General features: G+C 50.5%; 10 protein-coding genes across 10 annotated transcripts; 4 read left to right on the top strand and 6 right to left on the bottom strand.

The window, feature by feature from the left end:
- Positions 1-565: 565 nt before the first annotated feature.
- On the bottom strand, positions 566-1,273 carry LOC133262908 (scale keratin-like). The gene has a single exon (XM_061442420.1). It carries the CDS (start codon positions 1,271-1,273, stop codon positions 566-568), a length of 708 nt encoding a protein of 235 aa, XP_061298404.1.
- A 3,724-nt stretch (positions 1,274-4,997) lies between these two features.
- Positions 4,998-5,705, top strand: LOC133262847 (scale keratin-like). Its single transcript, XM_061442342.1, has 2 exons — positions 4,998-5,469; positions 5,515-5,705. Exons 1-2 carry the CDS (start codon positions 4,998-5,000, stop codon positions 5,703-5,705), a joined length of 663 nt encoding a protein of 220 aa, XP_061298326.1.
- Positions 5,706-6,868: 1,163 nt separating this feature from the next.
- LOC133262848 (scale keratin-like) lies at positions 6,869-7,247 on the bottom strand. The gene has a single exon (XM_061442343.1). It carries the CDS (start codon positions 7,245-7,247, stop codon positions 6,882-6,884), a length of 366 nt encoding a protein of 121 aa, XP_061298327.1. The 3' UTR covers positions 6,869-6,881.
- Positions 7,248-10,990: 3,743 nt separating this feature from the next.
- On the bottom strand, positions 10,991-11,690 carry LOC133262928 (scale keratin-like). Its single transcript, XM_061442440.1, has one exon. The coding sequence runs from the start codon at positions 11,682-11,684 to the stop codon at positions 11,319-11,321; it is 366 nt and encodes a 121-aa protein (XP_061298424.1). The 5' UTR covers positions 11,685-11,690; the 3' UTR covers positions 10,991-11,318.
- A 907-nt stretch (positions 11,691-12,597) lies between these two features.
- LOC133262898 (scale keratin-like) lies at positions 12,598-13,550 on the top strand. Its single transcript, XM_061442409.1, has 2 exons — positions 12,598-12,793; positions 12,899-13,550. Exon 2 carries the CDS (start codon positions 12,923-12,925, stop codon positions 13,286-13,288), a length of 366 nt encoding a protein of 121 aa, XP_061298393.1. The 5' UTR covers positions 12,598-12,793; positions 12,899-12,922; the 3' UTR covers positions 13,289-13,550.
- A 2,098-nt stretch (positions 13,551-15,648) lies between these two features.
- Positions 15,649-16,028, bottom strand: LOC133262946 (scale keratin-like). The gene has a single exon (XM_061442456.1). It carries the CDS (start codon positions 16,012-16,014, stop codon positions 15,649-15,651), a length of 366 nt encoding a protein of 121 aa, XP_061298440.1. The 5' UTR covers positions 16,015-16,028.
- A 550-nt stretch (positions 16,029-16,578) lies between these two features.
- Positions 16,579-18,027, top strand: LOC133262900 (scale keratin-like). Its single transcript, XM_061442411.1, has 2 exons — positions 16,579-17,018; positions 17,628-18,027. The coding sequence occupies exon 2, from the start codon at positions 17,649-17,651 to the stop codon at positions 18,012-18,014; it is 366 nt and encodes a 121-aa protein (XP_061298395.1). The 5' UTR covers positions 16,579-17,018; positions 17,628-17,648; the 3' UTR covers positions 18,015-18,027.
- Positions 18,028-20,333: 2,306 nt separating this feature from the next.
- On the bottom strand, positions 20,334-20,784 carry LOC133262926 (scale keratin-like). Its single transcript, XM_061442438.1, has one exon. It carries the CDS (start codon positions 20,773-20,775, stop codon positions 20,410-20,412), a length of 366 nt encoding a protein of 121 aa, XP_061298422.1. The 5' UTR covers positions 20,776-20,784; the 3' UTR covers positions 20,334-20,409.
- A 1,223-nt stretch (positions 20,785-22,007) lies between these two features.
- Positions 22,008-22,426, top strand: LOC133262934 (scale keratin-like). Its single transcript, XM_061442444.1, has one exon. It carries the CDS (start codon positions 22,014-22,016, stop codon positions 22,377-22,379), a length of 366 nt encoding a protein of 121 aa, XP_061298428.1. The 5' UTR covers positions 22,008-22,013; the 3' UTR covers positions 22,380-22,426.
- A 2,371-nt stretch (positions 22,427-24,797) lies between these two features.
- On the bottom strand, positions 24,798-25,169 carry LOC133262943 (scale keratin-like). Its single transcript, XM_061442452.1, has one exon. It carries the CDS (start codon positions 25,161-25,163, stop codon positions 24,798-24,800), a length of 366 nt encoding a protein of 121 aa, XP_061298436.1. The 5' UTR covers positions 25,164-25,169.
- Between the last annotated feature and the right edge of the window lie 232 nt (positions 25,170-25,401).

Here is a 25,401-nt window from a genome sequence, read left to right as displayed (position 1 = left end):
CCTGTTCTGAACCTTGAAGATAATGACTGTTAAATTGCTAAGCAAACATTCATTAACACAATGCTGCTGATGCCTTAAGGATCCCAATTAAACTTCCATTCTACGTTTTATAGAGTGATTGAGCAGGGCAGATTGTTAAATTAACTCAGTATACCAAGGATTTTTGCTCCTGGAGGAGGCTAAAGGCAAACAAAAACTAGAGAAATTCTCATGCAACACCACGGAGATTTAATGCTAAAGAGAAGTCAGCCATTCACAGAGAATCAAGGCAATACAAGGGGAATACAAGTGTGATGCAGGTATCAGGCTCTGGTACCAGTGCTCTGTGCAGGACACACGGGACAGCCAAAGTGATAGAAGGATGCAGGAGATACCGGGGCTCAGTCATGCAGTGTGAGCACACCGTGGCACAGGGCAGTGGGCTGCTGGGTACACACAGCCCCCTCAAGACCCATGCCAGGGCAGCTGACGCATGCTGCTGGTCCCCATGGCACTTGTTCCACATCCTGGTGCCATGATCCTTGCTTCAGGGTTATTGCTGGTTCTGGGCTCCATCCTGTGGACTTCAGAAAGCCCCGCAGCTCCCACGGCGGGACCTGCCCCACCTCTGGGAGGTAATGCCAGTGCCACAGGAGGAGAAGCCAGAGCTGCCAAAGCCACTGGACCCGTATTGACCCCCATAGCCCAGGGAGCCCCCATAGCCCAAGTCAGCTCCATAACCTAGGGAATGGCCATACCCAAGTGAGCCTCCATAGCCTCCCAAGCCAAAGGAGCCCCCATAGCCCCCCATACCAGAGGAGCCCCCACAGCCCCGGAAGCCCCCATAGCCCAGGGAGCTACCATAGCCCCCCAGACCAAAGGAGCTCCCATAGCCCCGGGAACCTCCATAACCCCTCAAGCCCAGAGAGCCTCCATAGCCTCCCAAACCAAAGGAGCCTCTGTAGCCCCCCAAGCCCAGGGAGCTCCCATAGCCTCGGGAGCCCCCATAGCCCAGGGAGCCTCCATAGCTCCCCAAACCCAGAGAGCCCCCATAGCCCCCAGAGCTTTGGGAACTAAAGGACCTCCCCAACAGGGCTGGACCTGATGATCCCACCACGCTCTCCTGAGGAAAAGAGCTGAGTATGGGGCCCGGCAGTGTCACCACAGCTGGCGGGGGGAAGATCACTGCTCTGGAGTCGGGACACTGCTGCACACAGGGCTCATTGTAGCTCTCGGCAATGGGCTGAGGGCAGGTCACCTCACAGGGTCGGCAGGACTCACTGTAGTAAGACATCCTTCTGGTGTTGGCTCTGAGTCTGCAATGCACAGTAGTAAGCAGGTTTCAGATGCAGAAATATTCACCTGACTCTAGATGCAGACATCTAGTGTCATGTGGAGTGGATGCCACTTGATATCAACTGCTCTTGCTTGTAGCATGATGAATCTAATATATTAAGAAGAGCTGAAACACACTGAAGTTTGGTAATATTTTTACAGCATGTTAATAAATGAAGTGTCAGATACAGGCAGCTGTTTCTGTAGTTTCATCTTGAGTCCCCAGTAGTACCCAACTTCCAAAAAGGAATATTTACCCTTCTGGTGCAAATACTACTACAAAGTGGTAGATACTGTGATCACTTTGATATTTTTTAGATTTATAAAGCTTGTAGTTCATGAATTAGAAATAAAAAGTCTGGGAAAGGGTATTCCAAGTGACATAGTAAAACTTCCCATTTTGTTCTAAGAATAACACCTTCTGTCTCTCACAGTTCTCTGCCCTGCTAATCCGTAGCATCATGTAGAATTTAGCATCAACAGAAAAAAAGCTTGAGAAGCATAAAGGTTGAACCAAATCAGACTTACCCTGTTCACCAAGGAGACTAAACCAGGAGATGTGGATGGAGAGGCTAGGAGTAGAGGCACCTTTTATACCTTTCTTAAACTGCTTACAAATATGAAACACCCTTTGTGCCTCAGGTCCTACTCAGTAACAAAACAACCTTCCCATTGAGGGATTTAATTTTGCTGGCTTTGCATTGCCACTCCCCACCTTCCAAAACAAGTGTGATACAATTTCAGTACTAAGTTCTGGGCACTGGTCTGGTGAATGATGACATCTTTCAGACATCTAATACCCAGCACCAGCACTGGGCCTCTGCTGTTTTTAGGGTTGATGAGTAAGGATCAGTTAAAGTCATCTGTCTTTTAGTAACAGTGCCATTTAAGTGAATTCTGTGAAAAGCTGGATAAAAAGAGGGAGGGGGTAATAGAAAGAGGGAGAATTTCAGGTATCTACATCCGGTTTAGAAACATGGGGTTTTAAACATCTGCATTTGCAGATCAAATACCAATAATTGCTTCTGAATTATAAGGTGGATTCCATTGTTACTTTTACTGCTGTCTTTGGAATGTCATTGAGACAGTGATGCTTCAATGATACTCCCAATCCTCCTAGGAATGATAAGAAGCTTTACAAACACCTACTAAAAATTCACATTTGATGTGTTGTACCATGATTATACACGACATGCAATGATCAGCATTCAAATCTTGCGCAAGAGCATCAATCTGGGGATGTGTGAATGAAGCGATCCGTCGTTAGGTACAGCTTCATGCATAAGAGTCATTTAGAGGTGAGAGCAAGTGATCTGGAGAGTCTAAGAGTAGAGATTTTAGAACATCGATCTATCTGACCCCTTGTTTTTCTGAACATGGAATAATAGCCAGTTAAACCTGAAAATTCAGATTATTGTTATTTTTTCAATAGAATTTAAGTCAATAGACATTTCAGGCATAGTAGCAAAGTACTGTCTTGGGAGGTGAAGCTACTAGCTACAGTTGGTAGCACTGACATACCATAATCTCCCCAAACTTATTCATACTTAGCAAAAGTATTACTGATCACTGATTTGAATGAAAATCACATCATTGCTAGTAGTGAAGTTATAAATCATGGTCCGATTGGGGAATCAAAATAATTGGCTGGCATATTTTTAAATGATGTTATTTCGTAACAGGGGCACTTCCAAATCTTACTTTTCTTCATTTAATATGATAATAACAGAAATTGCAAGCACTAACTATTAACGAGTATTTGTGAAGCAGTTTAAAGTCATTATCTTCCAGGTGCCTCATTATAATCAGCAAATCCTGATGACACTTCAAAGGCATAAGTATCTTACAATTTAGAGGTAATTTATAGCCTATCTTTTGCAATATTGTAAAATTAGAAAATGACAGATTTGCAAATAACTATATGATGCCACAGACTTATTAAAATATATCCCTTTTTACTACTATTTTATTCATTTCCCACTTCTTAATTGGTCAGGACTTTAGGGAATGAGGACAAAATCAGGATTGTTTTGAAATGTATTTCTAACAGAACTTCTAAAAGTCAAGATTTCAAATGAAATTTTGACATGTTTGGTTGTAAAGTTAGACAGAGACAAGGTCAGCAGTCTGCCTATTTCAGTAAGGTCTTTTCTGCTTCTTTGGAGATGTCACTTAGGCCAGTCATTCCTCTTTTGACCTAGTCTCATCTGAATTGTCTCAAAACTTGAGAGAAGGATGTTAGAAAAGGTTTCATGGACTGATGCGTTATAGATAACACCTCTAGTGATGATGGGACTGCATAAAATCGTAGAATCAGCTAGGCTGGAAAAGACCTTTAAGATCATCAAGTCCAACCATTACCCCAGGAGTGCCAAGACTACTATTAAACCATGTCACTGAGGGCCATCATTCCCCTATACCACTTGGTAGGTGCAGTAAATAAGACACAGATCTCACTGCCTGGGTTAATTACAGGGAAAATTAAAAGCTTAGACCACCAGCTAAAACTTTGCCAGGTCTTCTGCTTTCATGCTGTTACTAGAGATATCCCATCAGGAGTGAGCCTGTATCACGTCAACTCTTTGCTCTTCTGTGTAACAGCATTTATGGATCCCTGCAAGGAGATCAACTTGTGTCCTCTTCAAGTCCGCTGCAAGAAGCCGTGTCCTCCCAGCTCGTGTGGTGACCTTCACCTAGTTTGTGCATGTAGCAACATAAAAGGGTTCCACACCACGTAAGCACTACCTGGAACATTAAAATTGGACTAATGTGACGCACGACTCTTGTTCCGGCTTCCAGTTGCTGATTGTATGGCAACCCTTCAGCTTCAAGTTCCCAAAATCCCCTAAAATGACAATCACAGGTAAGTGATTGTATCAGCAGTTGTATCACACCCACACTAATATTTGGGAGGGACAGTGCTGAGATGACAAAATTAGAGCTCCCACTATCATGTTTTGTAACAGATTAGGACCAGAGGCACAAAGGCTGGCTTAAAGAAGGGTATAAAACCTTGTATCACCCACAGCCTTCTATCCAGTTCTCTTGTCTCAGTCTCAGCAGTGAAAGAGGTAAGTGTGACTTCACTCATTCTTTCTACTACTATTAGCATTTACTTTAACAGTGTTCTTGTCACAGAGATGATTCCTGCATGTGTTTTTTCAGACTTAGATTCTTTGTTTCCCTCTGAAAATGTGTCTTTGTGCAGATGCAGCATCAGGAGTCACAGCATTAGGATAGGAAATAGTTCTCAAGCTATAGAAATACTTGGGTTGACTTCCACATCATGAAGTCTGAAATAATGCATATAGCCAATGAGCCTTTTCTCCTATTCCTGTTGGCTTCTTTTCACTGTTCACTTTGTAGGGACACCCTTGCCTGTCCAAGTTTCTGTAGACAGATCTGTCCATCCAATTTACCCAGTACTGAATTTCTCTTTCATATTGTACAGTTTCCAAAGGTGATCATGATGAGATGAAAGAAAGGACAGAGGTGGAGTTGGTACAAGAATGAGTTTCATTTTTTTAGCATGTAGAAATGTATCCACATCCCTGTTAACTTCTGATATTTTAAACAGAGAATCATTGCTTAACAATATTAGTTAATCTCCTCCCACCCACTTCTAGTATTTGTTCATTTACCTTAAAACTCCTTACTGCAGACTCAGAGCCAACACCAGAAGGATGTCTTACTACAGTGAGTCCTGCCGACCCTGTGAGGTGACCTGCCCTCAGCCCATTGCCGAGAGCTACAATGAGCCCTGTGTGCAGCAGTGTCCCGACTCCAGAGCAGTGATCTTCCCCCCGCCAGCTGTGGTGACACTGCCGGGCCCCATACTCAGCTCTTTTCCTCAGGAGAGCGTGGTGGGATCATCAGGTCCAGCCCTGTTGGGGAGGTCCTTTAGTTCCCAAAGCTCTGGGGGCTATGGGGGCTCTCTGGGTTTGGGGAGCTATGGAGGCTCCCTGGGCTATGGGGGCTCCCGAGGCTATGGGAGCTCCCTGGGCTTGGGGGGCTACAGAGGCTCCTTTGGTTTGGGAGGCTATGGAGGCTCTCTGGGCTTGAGGGGTTATGGAGGTTCCCGGGGCTATGGGAGCTCCTTTGGTCTGGGGGGCTATGGTAGCTCCCTGGGCTATGGGGGCTTCCGGGGCTGTGGGGGCTCCTCTGGTATGGGGGGCTATGGGGGCTCCTTTGGCTTGGGAGGCTATGGAGGCTCACTTGGGTATGGCCATTCCCTAGGTTATGGAGCTGACTTGGGCTATGGGGGCTCCCTGGGCTATGGGGGTCAATACGGGTCCAGTGGCTTTGGCAGCTCTGGCTTCTCCTCCTGTGGCACTGGCATTACCTCCCAGAGGTGGGGCAGGTCCCGCCGTGGGAGCTGCGGGGCTTTCTGAAGTCCACAGGATGGAGCCCAGAACCAGCAATAACCCTGAAGCAAGGATCATGGCACCAGGATGTGGAACAAGTGCCATGGGGACCAGCAGCATGCGTCAGCTGCCCTGGCATGGGTCTTGAGGGGGCTGTGTGTACCCAGCAGCCCACTGCCCTGTGCCACGGTGTGCTCTCACTGCATGACTGAGCCCCGGTATCTCCTGCATCCTTCTGTCACTTTGGCTGTCCCGTGTGTCCTGCACAGAGCACTGGTACCAGAGCCTGATACCTGCATCACACTTGTATTCCCCTTGTATTGCCTTGATTCTCTGTGAATGGCTGACTTCTCTTTAGCATTAAATCTCCGTGGTGTTGCATAAGAACCTCTCTAGTTTTCATTTGATTCTCAGCCTCCTCCAGGAGGAATATTCACTCTTCTACTTGGAATGCCACAGAAGTGACAATTTTCCTGTGATAAGGAGGAATTTCTTTCCTCAGCAGTAGATCTTTTGTTATTTGAAATACATTCCTGGTCCTCATAAAAAGTGCACACAGGTTTTGTGCGGTTTTCTTTGAGGGGACAGTTTCCTGAGCCATTGTCTGTAGAAGGATTGATAGGCTTTACACTGGGATTAAGCATTGAGCTCAGATAAGTTCACAGACTCTGCTATACGTGGAAGAAGAGCTCAAATATATGATGAAGAAAATAAGAGGGTTTTTCTTAGATCTAAATGTTCTTGTTCCTATAAAACAACAGTAGCCAAGGGAACAACGGGAGTGCCCCATAAAAGGTAGGACTAGGATTTCTGCATTTGTCTGCCAGTGATGAGGGTGTTGACCTGATACTAAAAGCTAAACTTCACAGACTGTAAGACTGTTGACAAAGACGGTTGACAAAGATGGGTTAAGCAGAAAGATGACTGTATTATGCAGCAAAACTTTAATCAGAATGAAAGTTACAGGAAAACAACACCAACCTCTCCTTCGATGACAAACAAATACCCTCAACCAGCATAAAATGAGAACCAAGACAGAAATAATGTAGATCATTAATCCAAAGGAAAAGGACATTAGCACTTTCAGGAGATTCACCACAGATGCTCCTGCTACTTTTAGCAGGCCCACAGGTGCTGTGGAGGAACTGGGTGCATTGGGGTGAGGAGTACGGGCTGCAGAACCTGGGGGCTTTGCAGCTGGCTCTAGCAGGGCCCACGGGTGTCCCACAGCCTCTGGCTGTAGCGGGGCAGAGCCAGAGGGCTGCAGGCGGCGGGAGTGTAGGGTCTGCCAAAGGTGCAGAGGCCCCCCGAGGCCTGAGTGGCCCCAGCACCGTAGAGGCCTCCCAGCCCCAGGTTGCCCCCAAAGGCGGGTGCTCCAGAGGAGCCCACCACGGCTTGCTGGGGGAAGGAGCTGAGGATGGGGCCGGGGAAGGTGACAACCACAGGCGGTGGCTGGATGAAGGCTGAAGAGTCGGGACACTGGCGGGCGCACAGCTCGTTGCAGCTCTCAGCGATGGGCTGGGGAACGGCTACGCCGGTTCTTGGTGGGCACAGGTCGTAGCAAGACATCTTGGTATAGAGTGGAAAGTGGAAATGGAAAAGACTGAAAAAAGGCAGAAGATTTATGAGATAAATTTCAAAATGCTGATGTGTGAAATTAATATGATGTGCTTTTGTGTGCTATAGCATTTACTTTATATTCAGCCTTGATCAACTTTCTTTACACTAGCTGAGCACCTGGATCCAAATTTTCTGGCTGTATAAAGACCTCCCCAGGAATGACCAAACACCACTGAATGACCTTTTTTTCTGGGCTTACGTGGGTGTGTATTACGCTTCCTGCAAGCATGCACACTGAAGAACAATATAAGAACTTCAGTCACATCTACCACAGAGTTCCCAAAGTGGGGAAACAGAGTCAAGTTAAATGTGGCTTTTCTTGAAATAGAAGGGTTTATTTATATCTCCCAGAAAGATGCTGAACACAGATGAAAAGGTGGCTATCTTACGTATTTACCGTAAATTTTATGAAGTACTAAAATAATAATCTGAAATAATATTTTCAGCTGCAATTTTTAGCCTTCCAGTTACTTAGAACACGCAAATATATTTCTCAGAGTTTCTGCACTCACACCCTGTTTCCCAAATCCCGCATTTATCACTCTTCCCACCAGAAGTATGGACAAAAACTTTATAATGCTCATAGGAATCTTCTTCTACTACTCTGATACACATTCTGATTAAATAAATAGAAATAGACTGAAAAATCATACTTACGAATCTCAGGAAGCCGAACAAGCCCAAAGATGTGTGTGGATGAACTCTTGGACTATAGCTTATATAGAGTTTCTCAGCATTCCAGTGGGGTTTGAATCTCCCTTGGTGCTGGGTTTTTCATTTGGCTGCCTAACAGGAATTGTTTAGGAGCTTTGAGTGATGAAAGTTTTGTGTTTGTCATGGTTATGATTTTATTCAAATTCTCGCATCATGTGATGTCCGTGTTACACCATCATGATTTCTTTAATCTTGGGTCTTAATTGGTTCGAGTTGTAATTCCTTGTATCATTATGATTACTTCACTAGAATTGCCACGTGCATTAAGCTGACTCCACATGTTACTTCTTCCTTTACAAAGTTGTCATAAGCTTGTCTGCTCAGAGATTTTGTAAGACTCATCTTTGGCTGACATGTACTTTTTTCCTAAACAGTCCTTTAATCTGTCTCATAAATTAATTGGAGACAGAGTGCAGCTTCTCCTAGGACTACCCAGGATTTTGTCTTTTCTATCCCTAACTTAAATAGACTTCTTTGATCTAAGCTGTATTTAAAGTGGTCACAAATATCAGCAGAGATCATACAATGCCCATGACAATTCCCAAAAAGCTTTCCATAGAGAGAAACAGTCTTTTGAATGGCAACTTAATCCTATGTAAAAGTATTTTTTTTCACTAAAAGAGGTTAAGTGGGAATTGAAATTCAGCTTTAAAAGAGCTCATGGTTCTGCTGACTGTGATTTGAGCCAAGAAGTCAAAGAAATCGCCATCTAGATATGTATGAGGCCCATGATGCACCAAAACAAGTAGAATTTTGAGGACAAATAGAAGAAGCAGATAAAGAGTTTTTGTTAGATGTCGGGGGTGTCAACTCTTACCAAGTATGTTCTGAAGCTTCTTGGGAAAAAGTTATTTAGAATGATTTCACAAACATTCATGAGCTGGTGTTCAACCCTGTGAATGTTTTGTGTTGGGTTAATGTATGAAAATGTGTGAGTGATTTAGATGCTTCAGTGTTACACAATCACATTTACTCTAATGTACAGGAAACAAGACGGTGCATGCCATTACTTTAATGAGATCATTAGAATTGTGCCATTGGAAGTCATGGGTCAACATTAACATAGCTCTTTCATTAAAAAAATGACCTTTCAACTTTCTGAATCAAATCCTCTGTTAGTATAAGTTACCACATTTATTGTATTATGTCAGTATTCTGAACTATACTTTCCAGAAAAAAATTCTACATACATTGTGATTGTTTACACTTTTTCTGTGTTTTTTTTTTTCCAGAGGACAGTCAGTATCTTTTATCCAACTTTTAATGTCTTGTGCATGTCCAAGGCATTTTACAGACCCTACTCATTGTCATACCAGTGAAATTCCCCGGAACTGAAATATCTTAATACCTGCAATGATTAAGGTGAATACTTCTTGATGTGATACAGCTTCATCCTGATATTTTCATTTTCTCTTCAAGTGATAAAGGGATTGTGTTTAGGTTGTGGGTTTTGTTCTGACATGTATTGTTTCACTTTGGGAGGAGTTGTGGCTGGGAAGGTAGGTGGAAACAATAGCTGGCTAAAGTGACTGTTTCCCCAGCCAAAAATTATCCTGCATTTACTGCAGGGGAAGACAAAAAAAACACTTTCCAGGCATAGAAAGTGAATTACTGCAATCCACATCTCCCAGCCTAGGGGTGAATTCCTTGCCTTGATTCACATTTTACCACAAAGTCTGCAAGTCAGAGCAAGTTGTGTCTCACTACTCTCTCAGGGCAACAAACTCTCTCCACATCAAAGTTCTCTAGTTTCTCCTGCCACTCGGTAGCATTATTCTGTATTTAATAACATTGTGATTTAAATGCTCTGTCAATTACAAAATGTCTTTGGGGGTTCCCATGGGAAAAAAGCGCTTATTGCAGATTTTCTCTAGCCACTCCTGAACAAAGTATAAAAGAGCACTTTAGAAGCACTGACTAATGATTTATGCATGCTGTTTTGTTGTTATAATGAGACTTGTGTGTCCCAATGATGATTATTATCATCAGTCTAAACAGGGAGATGCTCTTAATCATATCACTTCACTAATCAGATTGTGGCTCCTAGTTGCTGGGGATGGCCATCTCTGTCCCTGCCCTGCTTTCGCTTTTGTGTCACCCATGGCAGTGTGCTCCTTTCACAGTGTCTAAAGCTGTCTTGAGCAAGAGATTCATAGACTGTGATAAAAACCTGCTGTTCTTTCCAGTATCTCTCTAGACCTTTAAGCAATCAGAAAGGGTGAGATTGGATGTTAAGGACAAGAGATGAGGAGAGTATAAAGGTCATATTTTCAAAATTAATAATAATTTCTACATATTAAATAAGAGACAGGAGTACTTCATTGGTCTGGAGATCTGTTACTGTTCTAAAGTACTCTTAAAACTAAGCGTGACAAATTTTATCATAGGAGAGAAGGTGGAATGTATTTTCATGGAAGATAAAGAAAACAAATGTTTATGTGCAATAGTAACATAATCAACCAAAGAAAATTCATCATTTATTTTAAATTTTGCTGATAATCATACGATAATGAAGGTCAACTACACAGAATAGACAACAACCAAAAAATCATGCAGATGCAGGATATGATGTTAGCAGAGACAAATATTGAGAGAAAGAAAATACATACAGTATGGAAAAGATGGAAACAGCTATTCTCAATCCTTAACTCTGTTGCTCTCCCCTAAACGTGTACTAACATGGCCATGAATGAATAGTACTGCGCAAAAATATAAATCATAGAAAATCTGTAAAAAATGGGAATGTAAAATATAATCGGAAGGAAACAGACAATTATGGACTAAAGCAGTGAAGCAGAAAATCTTCTGTGCAATAACCAGGTATAAAATTAGCTCAATCCTCAAAAAATATTTAGAATAAGAAAAGATTAAAAAAAACACACTGAAAATCTGATGCATAAAGGATTTATTGAAAAAAGAAAAGCAGGAAAATCAGACTGATGACACAAAACAAAAAAATAGGACAAGAATAATAAAAAGAAATGAAAAAATGCAGATGAACATTTCTACTCTTACAGTTGTCAAGTTAAAAATTCAACCACAGATAACAAAATACAATATTTTACACAGGTTCATGCCACAACTTACAAAGATAATGACAAAGCAAAACAAACGTGAAAATATAACACATTGAAAATACACAAAAGAGCATATTAGGGAAAAGATGTGTGAAACTTGAGTGAAACAAAAAATTAAACCCATAAATATCAGTGTTAATAGAAAAGATTAATAGTTGCAACACTGGGCATGACTAGCTTCTACTAAGAACTTCCATTACTGGCAGGTATGAAGGCTGTAGCAGTTCCTCTAGCAGGATCCACGGGTGTCCCACAGCCGCTGGCTGTAGCGGGGCAGAGCCAGAGGGCTGCAGGCGGCAGGAGCGTAGGGTCTGCCAAAGGTGCAGAGGCCCCCTGAGGCCTGAGTGGCCCCAGCACCGTAGAGGCCTCCCAGCCCCAGGTTGCCTCCAAAGGCGGGTGCTCCGGAGGAGCCCACCACGGCTTGCTGGGGGAAGGAGCTGAGGATGGGGCCAGGGAAGGTGACAACCACAGGCGGTGGCTGGATGAAGGCTGAAGAGTCGGGACACTGGCGGGCGCACAGCTCGTTGCAGCTCTCAGCGATGGGCTGGGGAACGGCCACGCCGGTTCTTGGTGGGCACAGGTCGTAGCAAGACATCTTGGTGTGAGAAGAGATGTGAGCCTGCAAGAGAAATCACCAAACATGGGTGTCATGAGCAAGGGCCAGATCACCCTGGTGGAGCTATGCCCTGATCATCGTACTTTTCTGGGGATGCAGGGGCCAAAGCCACTGCCTTGCCTGCACTGTCCAAGACTTTTGCTTGGCTCATCCAGCCCCCCTCAGCACTCTACTCTCCAAACACTGAGGTCACACGATCCCTTCCCCAGAGCCTATGCAGGGCCTGATCCTGTGTGTCCTGGCCACTCAGCTCCTTTCTCCCTCCTCCTGCCTTGGCTAAGGGCACTCTGGCGATCCCAGACTGCTGCCAGCTTGTCGGCTGCTGTCAGAGCTCTCCTGGATAGGGAGGCACTCACCAGCCTCGGCCACAGGAGCAGAGCCCCGCAGGCACTCACCTACCCTTTTCCTGAGCAGAGCAAGGCAGGAGCGGTGGATGCCAGCGCTCATCCCGGCCAGGGCTTTTATGCCTGGCTGGCGAGGGTGGGGAGCAGTGGCCGCTGTGGGGGCACGTGGCTCACGGCAGCCGGTTCCCGGCCTCTTCCCTGAGTGGCGCGGGGCTGTTTTGCTGACATTGTTTCCTCGCCAGCCCCAACCTGCTCTATCAGCCCCAGTAATTACCCTGCTTGGTCACTTGATTGCTGCCACCTCATGGGTCAAATTGCCCCCACTGGCTTTTCATTATCTTCATGTGTAAGAGAACATGCTGTGTGACAAAAGCTGACCACAAATGCCATGCGTGCCATAGCTTTTCTCCATGGGCTTGGTATCGAGGCATCCTCAGGCATTCATTTCAGAGCCACAGGGCAGATGGGGCTGTTGCTGCTGGGCAACAATTACACTTCCCAAGGACCATGAAACGCAATGCGGAGTGAAGGAAGCCCGGGCACAAAATGTGCTGTTCTGGCAAGGGGATGCTGACTCAGGGAGGGGCAGGAGCCAGACAGCCCCATTATCATGGGCAGGAAGGTGTTTCCAACTCTGCAGATTGGCCCATGTATTGCTGAGCCATGGCAAGGCTGGTATAAAAGCCGTGCCTCTGCCAGTCTCTCCCAACCACCACTCTGGTCGCCTTCTCCTCGAGGAGCAGGGTAAGTCTGTGAGTGCTTGTCCTTCTGGCCCTGTGCACCGTACCCAAGCTCTCCATCTTGGGAGTTACCCTTTGCTGCTTGCTTGCAACCTGTGACTTCTTGCAGAGCACCATCCCATCGCACACCAAGATGTCTTGCTACGACCTGTGCCCACCAAGAACCGGCGTGGCCGTTCCCCAGCCCACCGCTGAGAGCTGCAACGAGCTGTGTGCCCGCCAGTGTCCCGACTCTTCAGCCTTCATCCAGCCACCGCCTGTGGTTGTCACCTTCCCCGGCCCCATCCTCAGCTCCTTCCCCCAGCAAGCCGTGGTGGGCTCCTCCGGAGCACCCGCCTTTGGAGGCAACCTGGGGCTGGGAGGCCTCTACGGTGCCGGGGCCACCCAGGCCTCGGGGGGTCTCTGCACCTTTGGCAGACCCTACGCTCCTGCCGCCTGCAGCCCTCTGGCTCTGCCCCGCTACAGCCAGAGGCTCTGGAACTCCTGTGGCTCCTGCTAGAGCCAGCCCCACGTTCCCCAGAGTTCCTGGGACACCTCACCCCTAGGCCTCCTGTCATTTTTTCTCCGATTTCCCTCTATCCGTGATGCTTTTTCTTCTTGCTCCTTCCCATGCCCATGTGTGTCACTCCACCAGTGCTCCATGAGGAAATTGCTTATCTCTGAAGCAGCCACTGCCTGGTGAAAGCCTGAAGAAAAACCTCACCTGAAGCCCAAAAGGAAAATCTGCATGTTTCAGCCTTATGTTTCTTTCTTTACTGCAATAAAACAAGCATGCATCCAAGGCCTGCTTCTGCATCCTTCTGTCACAGGCCAGCCTGGTCTGCAGTGTTCACTGGTCCTGCTCAGGGCACAGCCAGACAGGCCACGGTGATCTTGCAGCCCTGGCAGCAGAGCCACGCTGAGCTGCCTTTGGGGACACCCCACAGCCTGGGCCCCTCTGGACACACACATCCTCAGAGCTAAGCTCCAGGGACACAGGCTGAAAGTGGCTGCTCCCCTGCCAGCAGGACATGCAGCCCTAGGGCATCTGCAGACTTGCAGCCTCCTTGCACATCTGTGTGTCTACACCATGGCCTGAAGGCAATCAGAAGTAATGCCTGCAGTGGCTCCAGCCCTGGGAGCCTCCTTGGCACTGCTTGAGGCCCAGAGAGAGAAAGCAAAGGGGAGGCTTCGCCTTCCTTATTCCTATGTCGCTCACTTCCCTTTCTCTTTCTTTGTCTTTTTTTCCCATTCCCTCCTTCTAGTTCTCCTTCTCCCTTCTTTTTCCCCTTCTGCTTCTCTCTTCTTCCCCTTCCTTCTCTTTCTCCCTCCATAACACCCACTCGCTGCTCCTTGGTTCCCTGGTGCACACACAAAATTACAGGAATCACAGCCTGATGAAAGTAGAAGCAGACTTTGCAGGGAGGGCATCTTGTCATGCTGCCTCCTTAAACAGGGACACTGGGAGCTGGCTGCCCAGCACCATCTCCAGGGGCTTTTGCACCTCTACAAGGGCAGAGACTTCACAAGCCCCCAGGCCAAGAGGTGTCAGTGCTTGCTCAACCTTACCCTGCAGAAATGGGCTTGGAACGTAACAGCTGAATGAGACTCCATGGGTTTCTCTGGAGCCCATTCCCTCTAGACTTGGTGCTGACACTGTGGAAAAGAGCCTGGCTCCCTCTCCTCAACACCTTCCCTTCAGATATTTACACACATTGATGAACCCCCCTGAGCATCCTCTACATGTGGAGAAGTCCCAGCTCACTTATCCCCTCACCAAAACACAGAGTTTCCCTGTCCTGCCATCATTTTCCTGCTTTAACCCCAGCTAGCCACTAAACACCACAGAGCAGCTTGCCTCTACCTCCCTCCTGGGATGGGAGAGACGGATAAAATTGAGAAAATTCATGGGATGAGAGAAAGACACCTCCATAAGCGAAGCAAATGCCATGCAGACAAGCAAAGCAAACCAAGGAATTCATTCTCCAAGTGCAGCAGATGTTCATCCATCATCAGGAAATCAGGGCTCCATCACATGTAGTTGCTGCAGCACAGGATACAGCGGAATGCCCTTACTAGACCATGTTTCTAGCTCTTGCTCACCTTGGTGTTGCCCGGCACCCCCAGGGCCTTTCTTGACAAATGCACTTCACAACCCACTGCCAGGTACCTGGCATGTGGAATAATACACGCTCTTGCCAGCCCCCTCTGTGCAGATGCTTGGAGATGCTGTGGTGCTGATGGAGAGCACTGGGGGCCTGTTGGAATAGCTGCAGCTCTTGGGAAGAAGAGCAGGCACAGGAGCACTGCCAGAGCCTATTCTGATCCCTTCCATTTCACTGGTCCTTCAAGCCCCACCAAACACTTTTCTCCATCCTGCCTACATGCTCCGTGTCCCACCACCACCCACCGTCACCTAACCTGGGCCCTAAATCCCTTCACCTGGGAGAAGAAGGAAGGGAGACAAAGCTTAGATGCAGGATAACTTTATTGTGCCCAGAGGTGCAGGAGAGACTGTCACAGAACCAGTGGGCAAATCCCAGGGAGACTGGCTGCCACGTCTTTGGGGTAACAGAGGCATTTTCTCAAAAGAATGATTTCTGGCTCCGCATGCCCCCTTGCTGTGGCATTCCAGATCCCCAGGACTTGACCCGTCAGCCCCCCAGGCCTTTTGGGTGGAGTTCTTCCCCTGTGTTATAATTGAGAATTCAGGGGAGGAGAGGAGAGCAGAGAGCAGGAGTAGAGCACAAGGAGAAGAAGCAGGGGTGTGACATTGGCAGCTACCAAGGCCTTGGCTGGAGATGAGGATGTTCAGCACTCCTCAGTGCCCTGTGCTCACCATCTCACTCCTGCAGCGGTGCTGGTGGAGTTGACCTGGCTCTAGCAGGATCCACGGGTGTCCCACAGCCTCTGGCTGTAGTGGGGCAGAGCCAGAGGGCTGCAGGCGGCAGGAGCGTAGGGTCTGCCAAAGGTGCAGAGGCCCCCTGAGGCCTGAGTGGCCCCGGCACCGTAGAGTCCTCCCAGCCCCAGGTTGCCTCCAAAGGCGGGTGCTCCAGAGGAGCCCACCACGGCTTGCTGGGGGAAGGAGCTGAGGATGGGGCCGGGGAAGGTGACAACCACAGGCGGTGGCTGGATGAAGGCTGAAGAGTCGGGACACTGGCGGGCGCACAGCTCGTTGCAGCTCTCAGCGATGGGCTGGGGGACGGCCACACCGGTTCTTGGTGGGCACAGGTCGTAGCAAGACATCTTGGTGTGTAATGGGATGGTGCTCTGCAAGAGTTACAGGTTGTAAGAGAGCAGCAAAGGGTAACTCCCAAGATGTAGTGCCTGGGGCTGGTGCACAGGGCCAGGACAAACACTCACAGACTTACCCTGTTCCTTGAGGAGAAGGCGTCCAGAGTGGTGGTTGGGAGAGACTGGCAGAGGCACGGCTTTTATACCAGCCTTGCCATGGCTCAGCAGTACCTGGGCCAATCTGCAGAGTTGGAAACACCTTCTGTCCTATGATGACGGGGCTGTCTGGCTCCTGCCCCTCCCTGAGTCAGCATCCCCTTGCCAGAACAGCACATTTTGCTTCTGGTCTTCCTTCCCTCCTCATTTTGCTCTGTGGGCTACATGACAGCTAATGTCTCCCACAAAAAGCAATGTTCAAACAAAGCTCCCTAAACACCATTAGGGGCTCCAAAAACAAAGCTCCCCAAAGCTCCCCAAACGTCTCTCCATTCTGGGACAGTGCTGGCCACATCCTGTGATATCTGGGCCCGAGTGGGGATCTGTGCTCTTTATGCCACGCACCTCAGAAAAAGAAGAGCATAGGGACTCTTGCTGGCCCACGTTGGCAGAGGTCAATGGCCAGTGCCTGCAGGCATATGGGAGCCCGCTCCCTTGCTCTTAGCAGGCAGCGATACGCAGTGCTGAGCAGGCAGATCCCCACAGGAATGCCTTTGATTTGACATTTCGTAACCTCACGCTTCTGCAGATAATGGACGCTGGGAACACATCACACTGTCACTGGCGTGCGGGAGGCCTTGACAAGGCAAATTCTTGCTCAGCGCCCTCGTATGCCCTGTGGCTCTGCAATGAAGGCCTGAGGCCACTCTGAGGCCAAGCCCGTGAGGAAGAGCCATGGCACGCATGGCACTTGCAGTCAGCCTTTGTCACGCTGCGTGCCCTCTAACACACGGAGATAATGAAAAGCCAGTGGGGACAATCTGACCCATGAGGTGGCAGCTGTCAAGCGACCAAGCAGGGTAATTGCTGGAGCTGATAGAGCGGGTTGGGGCTGGTGAACAAACGGCATCAGCAAAACAGCCCCGCACCACGCAGGGAGGAGGCCGCGAATTGGCCGCCATGAGCCACGTGCCCCCAGCGCGGCTGCTGCTCCCCGCCCTCGCCAGCCAGGCATAAAAGCCCTGGCCAGGGTGAGCACTGGCATCCATCACTCCTGCCTTGCTCTGCTCAGGAAAAGGGTAGGTGAGTGCCTGCGGGGCTCTGCCTCCAGTGGTCGAGGCTGGTGATGGACTCCCTGTGCAGGAGAGCTCTGGCACAGTGGCCATCCGGGGAGCAGGGTGGGATGGCCAGAGCACCCTGAACCAAGTTAGGAGGATGGAAAAAGGAGCTGCTTGGCGAGGACAAGCAGAGGCAGCAACAACACAGGCTCTGGGGAAGGGGTTATTTGGCCTCTATTTGTGGAGAGTAGGGCCCTGGGGGGGGTCTTTGTGGAAAGTAGTCGGCAGCGCAGAATAGACAATGGCTGTCATACCTTCAGGCACAGGAGAGTTTTAGGAAAAGGACTGGCAAGAATAGGGGGGGTTTTGGCCCTCACTCATGACACCAATCCTTCATGCCTTGTATTGCAGGCTCACCTCTCTCGCACCAAGATGTCTTGCTACGACCTGTGCCCACCAAGAACCGGCGTGGCCGTCCCCCAGCCCATCGCTGAGAGCTGCAACGAGCTGTGCGCCCGCCAGTGTCCCGACTCTTCAGCCTTCATCCAGCCACCGCCTGTGGTTGTCACCTTCCCCGGCCCCATCCTCAGCTCCTTCCCCCAGCAAGCCGTGGTGGGCTCCTCCGGAGCACCCGCCTTTGGGGGCAACCTGGGGCTGGGAGGCCTCTACGGTGCCGGGGCCACTCAGGCCTCGGGGGGCCTCTGCACCTTTGGCAGACCCTACGCTCCTGCCGCCTGCAGCCCTCTGGCTCTGCCCCACTACAGCCAGAGGCTGTGGGACACCCGTGGATCCTGCTAGAGCCAGGTCAACTCCACCAGCACCGCTGCAGGAGTGAGATGGTGAGCACAGGGCACTGAGGAGTGCTGAACATCCTCATCTCCAGCCAAGACCTTGGTAGCTGCCAATGTCACACCCCTGCTTCTTCTCCTTGTGCTCTTCTCCTGCTCTCTGCTCTCGTCTCCTCCCCTGAATTCTCAATTATAACACAGGGGAAGAACTCCACCCAAAAGGCCTGGGGGGCTGACGGGTCAAGTCCTGGGGATCTGGAATGCCACAGCAAGGGGGCATGCGGAGCCAGAAATCATTCTTTTGAGAAAATGCCTATGTTACCCCAAAGACGTGGCAGCCAGTCTCTCTGGGATTTGCCCACTGGTTCTGTGACAGTCTCTCCTGCACCTCTGGGCACAATAAAGTTATCCTGCATCTAAGCTTTGTCTCCCCTCCTTCTTCTCCCAGGTGAAGGGATTTAGGGCCCAGGTTAGGTGACGGTGGGTGGTGGTGGGACACGAAGCATGTAGACAGGATGGAGAAAAGTGTTTGGTGGGGCTTGAAGGACCAGTGAAATGGAAGGGATCAGAATAGGCTCTGGCAGTGCTCCTGTGCCTGCTCTTCTTCCCAAGAGCTGCAGCTATTCCAACAGGCCCCCAGTGCTCTCCATCAGCACCACAGCATCTCCAAGCATCTGCACAGAGGGGGCTGGCAAGAGCGTGTATTATTCCACATGCCAGGTACCTGGCAGTGGGTTGTGAAGTGCAGTTTGTCAAGAAAGGCTCTGGGGGTGCCGGGCAACACCAAGGTGAGCAAGAGGGTTTCTTACTAGAAAGCAAGTTTCTTACTAGACCAACAAACATGGTCTAGTAAGGGCATTCCGCTGTATCCTGTGCTGCAGCAACCACATGTGATGGAGCCCTGATTTCCTGATGATGGATGAACATCTGCTGCACTTGGAGAATGAATTCCTTGGTTTGCTTTTCTTGTCTGCATGGCATTTGCTTCGATTATGGAGGTGTCTTTCTCTCATCCCATGAATTTTCTCAATTTTATCCGTCTCTCCCATCCCAGGAGGGAGGTAGAGGCAAGCTGCTCTGTGGTGTTTAGTGGCTAGCTGGGGTTAAAGCAGGAAAATGATGGCAGGACAGGGAAACTCTGTGTTTTGGTGAGGGGATAAGTGAGCTGGGACTTCTCCACAGGTAGAGGATGCTCAGGGGGGTTCATCAATGTGTGTAAATATCTGAAGGGAAGGTGTTGAGGAGAGGGAGCCAGGCTCTTTTCCACAGTGTCAGCACCAAGTCTAGAGGGAATGGGCTCCAGAGAAACCCATGGAGTCTCATTCAGCTGTTACGTTCCAAGCCCATTTCTGCAGGGTAAGGTTGAGCAAGCACTGACACCTCTTGGCCTGGGGGCTTGTGAAGTCTCTGCCCTTGTAGAGGTGCAAAAGCCCCTGGAGATGGTGCTGGGCAGCCAGCTCCCAGTGTCCCTGTTTAAGGAGGCAGCATGACAAGATGCCCTCCCTGCAAAGTCTGCTTCTACTTTCATCAGGCTGTGATTCCTGTAATTTTGTGTGTGCACCAGGGAACCAAGGAGCAGCGAGTGGGTGTTATGGAGGGAGAAAGAGAAGGAAGGGGAAGAAGAGAGAAGCAGAAGGGGAAAAAGAAGGGAGAAGGAGAACTAGAAGGAGGGAATGGGAAAAAAAGACAAAGAAAGAGAAAGGGAAGTGAGCGACATAGGAATAAGGAAGGCGAAGCCTCCCCTTTGCTTTCTCTCTCTGGGCCTCAAGCAGTGCCAAGGAGGCTCCCAGGGCTGGAGCCACTGCAGGCATTACTTCTGATTGCCTTCAGGCCATGGTGTAGACACACAGATGTGCAAGGAGGCTGCAAGTCTGCAGATGCCCTAGGGCTGCATGTCCTGCTGGCAGGGGAGCAGCCACTTTCAGCCTGTGTCCCTGGAGCTTAGCTCTGAGGATGTGTGTGTCCAGAGGGGCCCAGGCTGTGGGGTGTCCCCAAAGGCAGCTCAGCGTGGCTCTGCTGCCAGGGCTGCAAGATCACCGTGGCCTGTCTGGCTGTGCCCTGAGCAGGACCAGTGAACACTGCAGATCAGGCTGGCCTGTGACAGAAGGATGCAGAAGCAGGCCTTGGATGCATGCTTGTTTTATTGCAGTAAAGAAAGAAACATAAGGCTGAAACATGCAGATTTTCCTTTTGGGCTTCAGGTGAGGTTTTTCTTCAGGCTTTCACCAGGCAGTGGCTGCTTCAGAGATAAGTAATTTCCTCATGGAGCACTGGTGGAGTGACACACATGGGCATGGGAAGGAGCAAGAAGAAAAAGCATCACGGATAGAGGGAAATCGGAGAAAAAATGACAGGAGGCCTAGGGGTGAGGTGTCCCAGGAACTCTGGGGAACGTGGGGCTGGCTCTAGCAGGAGCCACAGGAGTTCCAGAGCCTCTGGCTGTAGCGGGGCAGAGCCAGAGGGCTGCAGGCGGCAGGAGCGTAGGGTCTGCCAAAGGTGCAGAGACCCCCCGAGGCCTGGGTGGCCCCGGCACCGTAGAGGCCTCCCAGCCCCAGGTTGCCTCCAAAGGCGGGTGCTCCGGAGGAGCCCACCACGGCTTGCTGGGGGAAGGAGCTGAGGATGGGGCCGGGGAAGGTGACAACCACAGGCGGTGGCTGGATGAAGGCTGAAGAGTCGGGACACTGGCGGGCACACAGCTCGTTGCAGCTCTCAGCGGTGGGCTGGGGAACGGCCACACCGGTTCTTGGTGGGCACAGGTCGTAGCAAGACATCTTGGTGTGCGATGGGATGGTGCTCTGCAAGAAGTCACAGGTTGCAAGCAAGCAGCAAAGGGTAACTCCCAAGATGGAGAGCTTGGGTACGGTGCACAGGGCCAGAAGGACAAGCACTCACAGACTTACCCTGCTCCTCGAGGAGAAGGCAACCAGAGTGGTGGTTGGGAGAGACTGGCAGAGGCACGGCTTTTATACCAGCCTTGCCATGGCTCAGCAATACATGGGCCAATCTGCAGAGTTGGAAACACCTTCCTGCCCATGATAATGGGGCTGTCTGGCTCCTGCCCCTCCCTGAGTCAGCATCCCCTTGCCAGAACAGCACATTTTGCGCCCGGGCTTCCTTCACTCCGCATTGCGTTTCATGGTCCTTGGGAAGTGTAATTGTTGCCCAGCAGCAACAGCCCCATCTGCCCTGTGGCTCTGAAATGAATGCCTGAGGATGCCTCGATACCAAGCCCATGGAGAAAAGCTATGGCACGCATGGCATTTGTGGTCAGCATTTTTCACACAGCATGTTCTCTTACACATGAAGATAATGAAAAGCCAGTGGGGGCAATTTGACCCATGAGGTGGCAGCAATCAAGTGACCAAGCAGGGTAATTACTGGGGCTGATAGAGCAGGTTGGGGCTGGCGAGGAAACAATGTCAGCAAAACAGCCCCGCGCCACTCAGGGAAGAGGCCGGGAACCGGCTGCCGTGAGCCACGTGCCCCCACAGCGGCCACTGCTCCCCACCCTCGCCAGCCAGGCATAAAAGCCCTGGCCGGGATGAGCGCTGGCATCCACCGCTCCTGCCTTGCTCTGCTCAGGAAAAGGGTAGGTGAGTGCCTGCGGGGCTCTGCTCCTGTGGCCGAGGCTGGTGAGGGCCTCCCTATCCAGGAGAGCTCTGACAGCAGCCGACAAGCTGGCAGCAGTCTGGGATCGCCAGAGTGCCCTTAGCCAAGGCAGGAGGAGGGAGAAAGGAGCTGAGTGGCCAGGACACACAGGATCAGGCCCTGCATAGGCTCTGGGGAAGGGATCGTGTGACCTCAGTGTTTGGAGAGTAGAGTGCTGAGGGGGGCTGGATGAGCCAAGCAAAAGTCTTGGACAGTGCAGGCAAGGCAGTGGCTTTGGCCCCTGCATCCCCAGAAAAGTACGATGATCAGGGCATAGCTCCACCAGGGTGATCTGGCCCTTGCTCATGACACCCATGTTTGGTGATTTCTCTTGCAGGCTCACCTCTCTTCTCACACCAAGATGTCTTGCTACGACCTGTGCCCACCAAGAACCGGCGTGGCCGTTCCCCAGCCCATCGCTGAGAGCTGCAACGAGCTGTGCGCCCGCCAGTGTCCCGACTCTTCAGCCTTCATCCAGCCACCGCCTGTGGTTGTCACCTTCCCCGGCCCCATCCTCAGCTCCTTCCCCCAGCAAGCCGTGGTGGGCTCCTCCGGAGCACCCGCCTTTGGAGGCAACCTGGGGCTGGGAGGCCTCTACGGTGCCGGGGCCACCCAGGCCTCAGGGGGCCTCTGCACCTTTGGCAGACCCTACGCTCCTGCCGCCTGCAGCCCTCTGGCTCTGCCCCGCTACAGCCAGAGGCTCTGGAACTCCTGTGGCTCCTGCTAGAACTAGGTCAACTCCGCCATACCCATTCTGGGGTGAGATGGTGGGCACAGGCTTACTGAGGAATGCCAAACATCCTCATCCCTAGCCAAGGCCTTGGTAGCTGGCCATGTTGCACGCCCTCCGCTCATCCCTGCCCTCTTCTGCCTTCTGCTCTCCTCCCGTTTCCTCTCTCTTCTCAGCTGGGGCAAGGTCTGCACGTAAAAGGTCCTGAGGGGCTGATGGACCAAGTCCTGGGGATCTGGAATGCTTCAGCAAGGCAGTATGCCGGGCTTAAACCCTGCTCTGGAGACATTGCCTCTGTTTCCTCCAACAAGTGGTTGTCAGCCTCTCTGGGATTTGCCCTCCGGTTCAGTGACAGTCTTTGCAGCTCCTCTGTTCACAATAAAGTTTTCCTGCATCTAAGCTTTGTCTCCCTCTCTTGTTCTCCCATCTGGGGAGACCATGGAGGCAGGTTCCAGGCAATTGCGAGAGGGCAAATGCTGGTGCTGAGATGCCCAGCTTAGGGGAGGGTGGGTGCTGGTTGGTCATGAAACGTTCAGGCAGGATGGAGAAAAGCTTTTGGTGGGTCTGGCAGGAGCTGGAGAAAGGGCAGAGATCTAGGCAGGCTCAGGCAGTGCTCTTGTGCCTGCTCTTCACTGCCTGGGAGAGGCACCAGCTCCAACAGGTCGCAATGCTCTGCAGAAACAATACAGCATTTCCAGGCATCTGCAGAGAGGAGACTTCGCAAGAGAGAGTATTAAACCCTGTGCCAGCAACGTGGCATGGGTTGTGAAGAGCAGTTTGTCAGGAAAGGCCCTGGGAGTGCGTAGGGACACCAATTGGAGCAGAATCCAGAAACATACCTTGGCCAAAATCGTTCAGCCGCACCCTGTGCTACAAATATTACATGTGGGGGAGTCCTGCTTTTCTGGAGATGACTGAACATCTGCTGTTGACGGCAAGTCTAGAATGAATTTCTTGTTTGCGTTTCTTGCCTCCATTGCATTTGCTTCCCTTGTGGAGGTTTCTTTCCTTCATTCCATGAGTTTTATCAATTTTAGACCTCCAATTCTCTCCCCATCCCTGCGGGGAGGTTCTGAGTGAGCTGTTCTGTGGTGCTTAGTGGGCAGATGAAAGCAGGTAAATGACAGCAGGACAGAGAGAATCTGTCCTGTATTGAGGGCATGAGAGAGCTGGGCTACCTACTATTTGTACAGAGGATGCTCTTGGGGTCTAATCAGTGTGCACACAGGTCTGACGTTAAGCTGTCAAGCAGCAGGAGTTAGGCTCTTTTCAGAGGTGTCCAGTGCCAGGACTACAGGAAATGGATTCCAGGGAAACCTCAACTTCCCAAGGCAGTTTTGCACGGTGAGGATGAGCAAGTACTGGAAGAGGTTGTCATGGATCTTGTGGAGTCTCTGTTCTTGGAGTTCAACAATAGCCTCTGGACATGGTTCAGGGCAGCCAGATCCAGGTGATCTTGCTTGAGGAAACAGCATGAAAAGATGTGTTCTTGCACAGGCTGCTCCCACTCTCTTCAAGCCATGATTCCTGTGATCTAGTGTCTGCACTGGGGAAAGAAGTTGGCTCAACCATGTTAGTCTGTCCTGGGAGTTAGTGAGAGAAAAAGAGAAGGAAGGGGAAGAAGAAGAGGGAATAGTCAGAAGTGTAAGGGGAGGAAGCAGAGGAAAGAGGTTGAATAAGGCCGGAGGGAAGCAATCAGAGGACGAGAAAAGGGATAGGCATAGGGAAGAGTAATTGGAGGCCTCCCCTCTGCTTTCTCCCGCAGCAAATCAAGCAGAGCCAAGGAAGCACATAGGGCTGGATCCACTGCAGACATTGCCCCGGAGCGCCTCTAGTCCCTGGTGCAGAGCCAGTCATGCGCAAGGAGGCTGGAGGTCTGCAGATGCCTTAGGGCTGCGTGTCCCCTGGCAAGGGAGCAAGCGCATTCAGCCTGGGCTCCTGGAGCTCAGCTGTGGGGCCGTTTGTGTCCAGAGCTCCCGAAAAGCAGCTAAGCCTGGCTTTGCTGCTGCCGGGGCTGGGAGACTACCATGGCCTGTCTGGCAGAGCTCTGAGCAGGATGGGAAAAGCCTGGTAGCCCAGGCTGGTCTGTGAACAGAAAGGTGTAGAGGCAGGCATTGGATGCAGGCTTGTTTTATTGCAGTGGAGAAAGACACACATAAGGCAGAAGTCGGAAGGTTTTCCTTCACAATTTCTGGAGAGGGGTTCCGTCAAAGTTCTCCCAGTAGGAGGCTGATTTACAGGCTAGGAAGTTTCTCGTGGGATTCTGGTGGATTAATGCATTTGGGCACAGGCAGGAGCAAGGGGGAGGAGAAGGGTCATTGAGAGAGGGAAAGGAGGGTAGGGAAAGGAGGGTAAGAAAAGAAGGAGGCCTAGGCATGAGGGGTCCCAGGAACTCTGGGGAATGTGGGGCTGGCTCTAGCAGGAGGCGCAGGAGTTCCAGAGCCTCTGGCTGTAGCGGGGTAGAGCCAGAGGGCTGCAGGCGGCAGGAGCGTAGGGTCTGCCAAAGGTGCAGAGGCCCCCTGAGGCCTGAGTGGCCCCGGCACCGTAGAGGCCTCCCAGCCCCAGGTTGCCTCCAAAGGCAGGTGCTCCAGAGGAGCCCACCACGGCTTGCTGGGGGAAGGAGCTGAGGATGGGGCCGGGGAAGGTGACAACCACAGGCGGTGGCTGGATGAAGGCTGAAGAGTCGGGACACTGGCGGGCGCACAGCTCGTTGCAGCTCTCAGCGATGGGCTGGGGAACGGCCACGCCGGTTCTTGGTGGGCACAGGTCGTTGCAAGACATCTTGGTGTGAGAAGAGAGGTGAGCCTGCAATACCAAGCAGGGGTGTCATGAGTGAGGGCTTGATCCTTCCTAGTTAAGAAGCACTGTTCTTCTCATGCTACCCTGCAGATACAGTGGCCAGAGACACGGCCTTGCCTGCACTGCCCAACGCTTGTCTTTCGCCCGTCCATTCCCCATCTATGCCCTATTCTTCACGCACAGAGTCTGCACAATCCCTTCCCCAGAGCCTGTGCTGATC

The sequence above is a fragment of the Pezoporus flaviventris genome, unplaced genomic scaffold (genome assembly GCF_033815535.1).
Source record: "Pezoporus flaviventris isolate CSIRO_AGI_PZ_B2104156 unplaced genomic scaffold, CSIRO_AGI_Pfla_v1 ptg000225l, whole genome shotgun sequence".
NCBI lineage: Eukaryota > Metazoa > Chordata > Aves > Psittaciformes > Psittacidae > Pezoporus > Pezoporus flaviventris.
Note: the sequence above shows the minus strand (reverse complement) of the source record. Positions and strands in the feature narration are given on the sequence as shown.

Excerpts from the sequence above, each read along its gene's own strand:
- LOC133262908 (XM_061442420.1), bottom strand. The coding sequence starts at position 1,273 with ATGTCTTACTACAGTGAGTCCTGCCGACCCTGTGAGGTGACCTGCCCT.
- LOC133262847 (XM_061442342.1), top strand. The coding sequence starts at position 4,998 with ATGTCTTACTACAGTGAGTCCTGCCGACCCTGTGAGGTGACCTGCCCT. Across the intron at positions 5,470-5,514 it reads GGGCTTCCGGGGCTGTGGGG|GCTATGGAGGCTCACTTGGG; the intron begins GCTCCTCTGGTA and ends TTGGCTTGGGAG.
- LOC133262848 (XM_061442343.1), bottom strand. The coding sequence starts at position 7,247 with ATGTCTTGCTACGACCTGTGCCCACCAAGAACCGGCGTAGCCGTTCCC.
- LOC133262928 (XM_061442440.1), bottom strand. The coding sequence starts at position 11,684 with ATGTCTTGCTACGACCTGTGCCCACCAAGAACCGGCGTGGCCGTTCCC.
- LOC133262898 (XM_061442409.1), top strand. The coding sequence starts at position 12,923 with ATGTCTTGCTACGACCTGTGCCCACCAAGAACCGGCGTGGCCGTTCCC.
- LOC133262946 (XM_061442456.1), bottom strand. The coding sequence starts at position 16,014 with ATGTCTTGCTACGACCTGTGCCCACCAAGAACCGGTGTGGCCGTCCCC.
- LOC133262900 (XM_061442411.1), top strand. The coding sequence starts at position 17,649 with ATGTCTTGCTACGACCTGTGCCCACCAAGAACCGGCGTGGCCGTCCCC.
- LOC133262926 (XM_061442438.1), bottom strand. The coding sequence starts at position 20,775 with ATGTCTTGCTACGACCTGTGCCCACCAAGAACCGGTGTGGCCGTTCCC.
- LOC133262934 (XM_061442444.1), top strand. The coding sequence starts at position 22,014 with ATGTCTTGCTACGACCTGTGCCCACCAAGAACCGGCGTGGCCGTTCCC.
- LOC133262943 (XM_061442452.1), bottom strand. The coding sequence starts at position 25,163 with ATGTCTTGCAACGACCTGTGCCCACCAAGAACCGGCGTGGCCGTTCCC.